The sequence below is a fragment of the Myotis nattereri genome, assembly GCF_964212035.1.
Source record: "Myotis nattereri genome assembly, chromosome: 1".
NCBI classification, from domain to species: domain Eukaryota; kingdom Metazoa; phylum Chordata; class Mammalia; order Chiroptera; family Vespertilionidae; genus Myotis; species Myotis nattereri.
This window is the reverse complement of record NC_138075.1, coordinates 131,009,474-131,019,796: the sequence shown is the minus strand read 5'-3', so window position 1 is coordinate 131,019,796 and position 10,323 is coordinate 131,009,474. Positions and strand designations below refer to the sequence as shown.

Below are 10,323 nucleotides of genomic sequence, written 5' to 3'. Positions count from 1 at the left end.
ATTTGAATTTAAAATTAAGACTTTAACAAGTGACAAAGGAGACCATTACATAATGATAATGGGGTCAATCCAACAAGACACTCAACCACTGAGCTATGACAACTGGGTTAGAATAGAATCTTTAATTTAGAAGACAAGGTAACAGGAAATAGCAATTATTCACCTACCATAGGAGCTGAGTCTAAAAATTAGACTCAGAGTCTAAAAAATATTGATACAATCATAGTTGGGGGTTTAACACCCCATTGACACCAATAGGTAGATCTTCCCAAAAAAATCAAGCACAATGGTATCAAACTAAAAATTAATTACGCACACACACAAAAGAACACCTGAAAACACACATGGGGGCTACATAACCTGTTACTAAACAGTGAATAAATTAACATTGAGATCAAGGATAAATCAAATGATTCCTTGAGACAAATGAGATGAAAACATGAAAAACCAATAGGACATAGTGAAAGCAGTCCTAAGAGAGGAATTCAAAGCAATGCAGGCCTACCTCAAGAAACAAGAAAAATCTCAAATTTATAATGTAACTTCATCAGAAGACATGTTTTAAATGAGCCTATTGCATTGTTGTAAAAGAACAATATGATCTTAATTCGATCACTTGATTGACTATTATTCTGATAGTATTCTTGTTTTTTTAGATAGTAAAGTTCACCAAACAGAAAATAAACCACTTTAAAGCGAGAAATCCTGTAGCATTTGGTACATGTACCATGCTGTGCAATGACCACCTCTATTTAGTTTCAAAACTTTTCATCACTCCAGAAGGAAACCTCATTACCATGAAATAGGAACTCCCTATTCCTCCTATCAAAGTCATCTATGAATTAACTTATTGTCAAAATTACATATAAAAGTAATCAGATAATAAAATGAACATATTTTCCACCCTGGCCTGCATGGCTCAGTTGGTTGGAGCATCATCGCATGCACCAAAGGGTCACAGGTTGAATTCCCACTCAGGGTACATACTCAGGTTGCCAGTTCAATCTTGGTTGGGACCCATGCAGAAGGCAGCCAATCAATATTTCTTTCTCACTTCTCTCTCTCTCTCTCTCTCTCTCTCTCTCTCTCTCTCTCTCAGTGGCTCCCTCTCCCTCCCCCTTCCTCTCTCTCTAAAATCAATTAAAGAAAATATACCCTCACTTGAGGATTTAACAACAAAAGACTCATTTTATATTACAAACATAAAACAATGACAGGTAGGCCACTACAAAATTTTAAGTTAGGCTACATAAAATTATATTGAGATCAGGAAAATTACTTTCACAAGGGAGCACGTTACCTTGAAGTCTTCATTGTGTGATACAGGCCATGCATCATCAATGCCAGATTTTTTGGAAAGTCTTTACAGTAAAATATACAACAAAAACGAGTGAGTTAATACTGTAAAATAGCAACAAAAAGGGGGCGGGGGAGATCAAGCTGGGAAAAAGGAGTCATATGTAAAATTTTAAACAATAAAAAAGGGAAAAACAATTAAGAAGCAACAAAAAATCCAAGTGAAAGATCAGCTACCTATAAATGAAATAGTTTCTTGATACAAGTAACACCAGACCTCTGTTTTAAAAAATATTTTAGTTACCTATTTCTGCCACCACCTCTCCCAACCTATGATCAATTTAATGAAGGTACACTCTGCTTGAGCTTAATTTGTTTTCACCAATTAAGGGCAGACATAAGTTTTGCTCCCTGAACTGGAACACATCTGATGGCCTACGTCCAGGTAGGAAGATATACTGATCCTTCTTCAACATCTGTCCCTGATTCAAAGACTAATCAACGTCAGAAAAAATGGCAGTTTTGCTTCTTTAACATGGAAACCACTTGTTAAGGAGAACCTATTCCTTCCTTTTATCCTAAAACTGTATAGGAAGTTCCCTGAAGTGGTTGAAAGTTAAAAGTCCAAATGTCAAAGAACAAATGTATCCCAGATCACCCTTTGCAGGCTCCATGCCAGTCTCCAACATTTACATCTTCAGCCTGTGAGGCACAGACTCCTGAAACAAGGACAGGCTCAAATGACAAAGAACAGGAGCTCTCAATTTTCCTTGCTCCTTGAAAACAATCTAAATGGAGTCTCAGTAATTCACGCATAACATAGGCGTGCTACCAACTCCATTACTGATCTGACATCTAGTCCTACCTCTGCCCAACCCTCCGTGTAGATGAGAAGCACATCAGCTAATTGGGAAAACAGGTAGCAGTGAGAAGACACCTGCCTTGGGGCATAGATCTATGTAGTTCAGCAATCCCCGTCCCCTAGGCCTCAAGGAGACCTAAGCCCCACTCTGTGAATCAGCATTCACGTAGCTAACATCACAATCCTTTATGCGATCAAAAGATCTTTCCAGTAGCTCCCAGTTTTTAAATATCTTTCTAAAGAAAACTTGAATGTTGCTAGTTCCTCCAATTAAACAAACTAACAGAAGAGCAGCAAACTTGTCAGGACTTCTTTGAGCCCCATATTTTAATCTGCCTTTCTAGAGAACTCCCGACACCCTATGGCCTTCCTTCTTAATACTTTTCTGTAACTTGTCACAAACCCCAATATTCTCATCTCCTTTCCAAAACTCTTATTTCAACCTTCACCCAGTGTTGTTCCTCTTGAAACTTAGACAGTCCTGCTAATTCCATTCTTATCCTCTATTGACTGTGTTCACTACCCAAGCTCTGTATGTCTATTATTAAAACTCGCCAACAGAATGATCAAGAAGAGTACTACACTTAGCAACCTGAATTTACATATGAATTCCACCACTTTTTATATCCCCATGAGTCAATTTAAACCAGTTTCCAATAGTCCATGTGAACAACCACTGGGCCAGGATATTAAACAAGTTAAAGTACTACAGGGAGTTTTGATGAATTAATTGATAGCCTTCCTCAAAGTCCTGAAATTCTACGTGCCTGTCTTTCTGTCTATGAAAAAATGAAGAACACTGGAGCTGGCAGAGTAGAAAAAAAATTACACAATAAAAGACACACCAAAAAAAGCAGAGAAGAAAGTAAAATAAATAAATAAGTAAATAAATAAATGTCATGGAAGAGGAAAGAGGGCACTAGGGAAAAAGAAAAAAACTTCATACAACTAGACAAAGTTACAACCTGAAGGAAAATCCACAGTGGGAGTCAGTAAATAGAGAAATCAATTAGGAATATCCTCTAAATACATGCTGAATTTAATTAACATAACATGGTTTATACATAGAGACTATTCACTTACAGATAAATAATTCATGTCAAGAAGAGTAGATATCATTTTATGTAAAAACAGCTGCCTGATTAGGCCTTGCTGAGGTAAAACCTTTGGTTCTGTGGCCATAGCTAACTGAGATGTGCCCTAAAAGCTTTGGTGGGAAGAACAAGGTCCTATTTACCACTACAATGTTCAAGTACAGTAAGATAAATACTTGGACTAACTGAGCTGCTTAATAAAACTCTAAGTCAGAGTTAATACTCAATCGGATTTGACTTCTGAGTTATCTGAATGCCATCCATATCTCAATGCCTGTGCTACACAGGAACTTACCAGTGTATGTTGAGAGACAAGAGAATAATTTGGGAGCCAGCCTGGTTAACAATCAAACCATGGGTCAGCCCCTTGCTAACTATGGAATCATGGGTCAATTCATCCACCTCCCTGAACCACAGTGGCCTCACTAGAAAAAGTAGGCTAAATAGCACAGCTACTTTGCAGAGCTATTGTGAACACTATAACACGGGTTAATAACATGAAGTAGTGACTGGCTCATGGCAGAACACTTTAGAAATGTTAGGTTTTTTTCTCTGCACTCCCTTAGTTAACATATAGTTTTGAAAATCCATAAAATCCTACCTGCTTAAGGAGTCTTTTTCAGAGCTCTCATCCACTATTAAAGAAAAACATAAAATACATTTTAAAACAATAAAAAAAACTGGACTTTAAAAGTACTGGAGTAATGCTTTGTTAGGGAGTATTCCTTTGGGACCACACCTGAAGACTACACTGAGTGAATATGGATCACATTACTGGTAGGCCATGAACACATTAAGAACATTTACTTTCTCTTTTAACATATACCAAATGCAAGAAAAAAAAGAATGGCATCCATCACAATTTGATACTTACCTTTGAACTATTATTTACAATGAACATATTCCTAGCCAAACCCCACCAGACTGATAGAAAATTGTTTCACTAGTTGAAGCAGAACCATAGACTGACAATGGAAATTGTAAATCGCATGAGTCTTCTGGACCTCTCCCACTGAGAGCGGTTGGAAGAGAGCACACTCACTCTGCTCTGACACAGCACAACTCCTCCCGCTCTTCAGTGAGGACCAGCCAGTTCAGGATGGAGCACCCTATCACAGGGAAGCCTGGCCGCTGGCACCACACTCTGCAGCACAGCAACACATAGGAAACAGTGTTTATGGCCGCATTACCGGCTGCAAGGTAAGTAGGAAAGATTCTGTGATTCCGGTTGTGTAAAATATAACGATATGAGATTGTCCCCTTCCAGTGCTAGAGTCTACCTGGGCCCACATCATAGCTCAGGGTGGTCCAAACAGTTAGTGCTCTGCAAGAGTGCGTGAGGTCATTTTTTCAGCTTGTACACTATATGTCAGCAGAGCCTGTGCTGATGAACAACAACAACAAAGAACAAAAGACTAAGAACATCTTGGATAACTACATCCAAATACCTTGGATGTAATTTTTAAGCATTTAAAAAGATACCCACTGTATGATTCCAACTATACAACATTCAGGAAAAGGCAGAACTGTGGAGACAGTGAAAAGGTTCAGTGATTTCCAGGGACTAGGGAGAAGGGAGGGATGAATAAGAGAGCACAGAGGATTTTTAGGGCAGTTAAGTGATTCTCTATGGTACTGTTAACAGGGGATAAGTGTCATTATACATTTGTCAAAACCCATAGAATGTACACCAAGTGTGAACCTTAATATAAACTATGGACTTTGGTTTATAATGATGCATCAATGCACATCTACCCATTGTAATAAAAGTACCTTTCAGGTGCAGGATGTCAAAAATGAGCAAGGCTGTGTGTAGGGGATGTAGGGTTTAAGGGAACTTTCTGTGCTTGCTGCTCAGTTTTACTGTGCACCTAATACTGCTTTAAAAAGTAAGATTATGAATTTCTGTGAAAAATGTGTTATTTGCATACATGACCACATTAGTACTATTTTCAAGACACAGTCACCTTGGAAATTAAGAAAAACCCAAGTACCAGAAAATTGGCATTATTCCCACAATTGAGTGAAACATACGGAAAAACATAAATAAAGCCAATAATTTTAACTGTGTACAGGGCAGGGATATAACTGATATGATTGAATATCTTGCTTTATTATTATAAACTAGAGGCCCAGCGTGCGATTGTAATCACGGGAGGAGGCGCCCTGCTGGCCAGGACCTGCACCTGACCAGCATAGCAGCAGCCACCGCATTGTGTGGCTGGGGTGGGGGCCTGCTCTATGCTCTGAGCCAAGCAGCAGCCACTAGAAAAATGCCCCCCCCCCCTCCACCCTGCCGACCACCAGCATTGTGCCCGCTGGGGTGGGGCAGGTGCTCCTGTGTGTTGTGTCTCAGCTGTGGCCAGCCCTCTCCTCAGGTTCTCCATGTGTTGTGTCTCCACTCTGGCCCGCCCTCAGCCCCAGCCTCCCCCTGGCCACCGGGGTGGGGCGGTAAGCAGTCCCCTCCCGCCCATCTGCTTGCTCAGCTCCACATGAGCTGTCATGATGCAGCCTCCTCCTCAGTGGTGGTGATGGTCGGCTATCATATTCCCTGTTGATATATGTAGATGGGGATTTAGCATGACATAAATTAAAATTAAATCATCCATATAATTAAAGGATATTTTCTAATTTTAAGTAAAAAATCATTATTATGATTTTACAGAAAAATTGTCTTGAAAAGTTGATTGTACAAAAAGGAAACCTTAAAATTGCCTAAAATTACACTAGTAATTTATGGCCAAAAACCTGTTAAATAGCCACCAAGCATCACAGAAGTAACCAGCATTGCAAGCAACTATGGATGCTGTGACAAACCAGTACCATATTACATTATCATATTGCTTGTTTTAAAAATAAATTTTTAAGTCAACACCAAAAATTCAGTCAGGGCTATACCTGCTGTGCAGAAACATTTCCTACAGCAGGCTCAAGACTGCTATCCTTAGAAAGTCCTGCTTAACTGGCTGCCCTTCAGTTGGTGTCTGAACCTGAATCTGGGAGGGTTTCCACCTTTCCCTAACTGAGAAGAGTGGCTCCCTGCATCTAAACACTTTGTACAACCAATGGGGATCATGCTGAACACTTCCTTTCCTTCTGTGAATCTAGTAGTTTGGTACATGCTATCAGAAGATGTCCAGGTGACTATAGTGCCATAAAAACCTTGGCACTGAGTCTAACAAAACTGGTAGATGACATACTTCATGTGTGTTGTCAGAATTAGACACTGGAGTAACTCAGCACATCCTGGTAACTCCACAGGGAGAGGACTCTTGGAAGCGTGTGCCTGGTGTCCTCCACACTTTCTCACACACACCTTTTCTCTTTCTGATTTTGTTTTGGCCTTTCCCAAAAATAAACCTTTTTTTTTTTTTTAAGAGTAAAACTATATGCTGACTCCTATAAATTTTTCTTGGGAATTAGCAAACCTAGGTGTAGGTTTAGGAACCTCTAACAAAATTGCATTATGTGAAATTGGTATTATTTGGTGTGTTATACACGATGATAGGCAGAAATTGATTTCAGAGTACCTGTGTTTGATGTTGTTTCGGTCCATGCTTGTTTTTGAGTGTGCTGAAGATTTATAACTATTGGAATAAAGACATGAAAGGGATAAAGAAAGTAATGATGTCAGAAAATAATGTCAAACTAGCAACATTACTATTTACTCAGAATAAGAAATAGAGAATCCTAATGATTGACAACATGTTCTATACTATCAAAGTTCCTATAAAGGAAAGGAAGACATCACACTGACAATTTTATACAACTAAACAGGGTTTAATTCCTTTCTACAATAGTCATGAATCAATCGATATTGGGAGAACTGTAGAAAAACAAAAATGATCATATATACCAAAATAGGGTTCTCGTTATTTCAAAGTTCTTTTTATTTGTTCCTAATGTCTCACAAATTTCTTATTAAACTAAAATCATGGCTCACCTATCAAAAGCAGTTCTTCACAGGACAAGTCAAAAAGTCAAAGGTATTGTATACAAACTTTAGAGATATCCATGGATATTCTACTAAACTCAACATGTGTGGACAAATACTGGTCTTACCTCTGGAACAGTGGCTCTTTCCTGTTCATCTGATAAAGTCCTATTCTTCATGTCTGATCTAAATGCCAGTGCACTACCTGGAAACCTGTCAGTCACCTTAGATTTCTTTCTCCTCTCCACTTTTTACATGCAATCACCAGGAAATCATATGAACTCGGCCTCCTACTGTCTCCACTTATTTTGCTACTGTCAACTGCCCTAGTCAAACATGAGCTCTTTACAGATAGCTCTCACAGGGGGATAATACCACTAATTGTTACTGTTCTTTCTTAAATTAATAAAATTAATAAGATATTTTAAGCAAAACAAATGAAAAAGGCATAGAATTAGAAAAAAGTTAACATTGTAAATGGAAATAATTGAGCTTCCTGACTCGTTTCACATACGAGTAAATGGGTAAAAACTTCATAATGGACTGATGGTAGTCCAAGGAGGAGAAATCTTCATTTGTCTCCCAGTCTCTTTATGTGCTTTCCTTCCATCTATGCTCTACATGAGGGGTCAGTCAGCAAAGGAGGGCTCACAGGCCAAATAGAAGCTGCCATCTGGTTTTGTAAATAAAGTCTCACTGGAACACAGCCATTCCTATTCACTTGCAGATTCTCTAGGACTGCCCTCACACTGCAGTGGCAGACTTGAGTAGATATGCAGACCACATGGACTAAAATCAGGCCCTTTCCAGAAAAAGCTTGCTGATCCCTGCTTCATACCACAACCACCGGGCCCTAATCAAATATAATCTTCTTACTCTTCTCCCAAGAACTACAATGAATCCCTGCAGCAAATATTGGTGGCTCCCTACCTAGGTCTTCATTTTTGCTGGAGAACCACAACTGAATTTGGCCATTCACTGTCCTGATACACAAAGAAGGTGGTATCTCTCCAGCTCCAAAGAGAGAAATGATTATACTAAGCTCATCACAGTAACAAGTTGACCACTGTCTGGTTTAGGAAGGAGCAGGGGATGTAACCCAAGCCTATAAAATGTTAGAGGAAGTGAGCTGCAGGCCACTCAGTTTTCTTCCTATTTGAAAAGAAACACATAGGCCCAGCCTGTGTGGTTCTGAGGATTGAGCGTTTTCCCATGCACCATGAGGTCACTGGTTATATTCTAGGTCAGGGCACAGTTAGGCTTGATCCCCCATTAGGGGCCGTGTAGGAGGCAGCCGGTGGATGTGATGGCGCTCTGTCTCCATGTTTCTATGGCCCTCTCTCTAAAGACAATAAAAACTTATTTTAAAAAAGGTTAAAGGGAACACACAGATCAACATCAATAATCAGGGAAATGCAAATGAAAACCATAAGAAGTACCAGCTCATTATCTAAGAATGGCTGTCATCAAAATATAAATAAATAACAAGTGTTGGTGAGAATATGGAAAAAAGCAAAAGCCTCATGCACTGTACAGGTGTTTAAAATTGGTATAGTCACTGTGGAAAGCAGCATAGACATGCTTCAAAAAAATGGAAATAGAACTGCCATTCCACTTCTGGGTATTTATCCACCAGAAACATGAACACTAATTTGAAAAGATATCTGCAGCTGTATGTTTGCTACAGAATTATTTACAATAGCCAAGATATAGAAGCAATGTAGGTGTCCTTCCTTAGATAAATGAATAATGAATATGTGGGTAGTATATACATATACATATATATATATATATATATATATATATATATATTTATTATTTATATATAATAAAATACTACTCAGACATAATAAATAATGAATTCCTGCTACTTATGGCAACATGGGTGGACTGAGAGGGTGTTATGCTAAGTGATATAAGACAGAGAAAGACAAAGACCATAGGTTCTCACTTACATGTGCAATCTAAAAGAATATAATAGAAACAGACCCATAGCTTCAGAAAACAAACTGATCCCTTACTTGCCAGAGGATAGTAAGTTGAGGAGAGGGATGAAATAAAGAATGTGTATAACAAGTGCAAACTTCCAATTATACAATGTATAAGCCACGGAAATCTAGTGTACAGCACAGGGAATGTGTCAAATCTATCCTATCTAATAAAAGAGAAACATGGTAATTAGCGTATGACCGCTACCCTTCCCATTGGCTAATCAGGGCGATATGCAAATTAACTGTCAGCCATGATGGAGACCGGCAGCCAGGCAGCTGGAAGTGAACATTAGGCTTGCTTGCTTCAGTGACGGAGGACTGCAACGTTCCCCGCCTGCCGCTGACGGCCTCTGAGCTGAAACTCTAAGCAACTATGTTACAAATATAGAAGCTAAACAAAACCCCAGAAACCTGCTTTAGTCGCCAGGCTTCAGCCAGCAGGATCGCAACATTGTTTCAAATACAGAAGGTAAACAAAGGCCAGAAACCTGCTTTCAGCAGCGGAGGCCTAAGAGCTGGAGCCTCAGGGCTAAAGCTGGCCCTGCTCTATGCCTGATAGGGGGGAGCTCCCCAACCCCCTGATTGCCCTGTGGTTTTGTGTGTGACAGGCTGCTGTGCCCTAACCCCCTGATCGGCCCTGCTCTGTGTGTGACAATGTGCGGCGCCCCAACCCCCTGATCAGCCCTGCTCTGTGTGTGACAGGGTGTGGTGCCCCAACCCCCCACCCCCCATGGGCCCTGCTCTGTGTGTGACGGGGTAGAGCCATAACCTCCCCATCGACCCTGCCCTGAGTGTGACAAGGTGCGGCACCCCAACCCCCTGATCCGCCCTGCTCTGTGTGTGACGGGGGGAGCTCCCCAACCCCCTGATCGACCCTGCTCTGTGCGTGACAGGGTACGGAGCCCCAAACTCCCTGATGGGCCCTGCTCTGTGAGTGACAGGGGGAAATGCCCCAACCCCGATTGGCCCTGCTCTGCGTGTGACAGGGGGTGGCGCCGCAACCTGCCCATCAAGCCTGCCTTGAGTGTGACACGGGGCAGTGCCCCAACCCCCCAATCAGCCCTACCCTGAGCGTGACTGAGGGTGGCATCGCAACCTCCTGATCCGCCCTGCTCTGTGCATGACAGGGGCAGCGCCCCAACTCCC

The 10,323-nt window shown here is 40.7% G+C and overlaps 1 protein-coding gene across 2 annotated transcripts in view; it reads right to left on the bottom strand.

Moving 5' to 3' along the window:
• Positions 1-1,068: 1,068 nt before the first annotated feature.
• Positions 1,069-10,323, bottom strand: part of LOC308523158 (uncharacterized protein) — a 77,756-nt gene continuing 68,501 nt past the window's right edge. For both annotated transcript variants that reach the window (XM_081096860.1, XM_081096861.1), the window contains 3 exons: positions 6,783-6,839; positions 3,854-3,887; positions 1,069-1,361 (listed from right to left, as the gene is read on the bottom strand). In XM_081096860.1, coding sequence (XP_080952986.1) covers positions 1,256-1,361; positions 3,854-3,887; positions 6,783-6,839 — 197 coding nt within the window. In that variant the 3' untranslated portion in view covers positions 1,069-1,255. The remainder of the gene's footprint in view (positions 1,362-3,853; positions 3,888-6,782; positions 6,840-10,323) is intronic.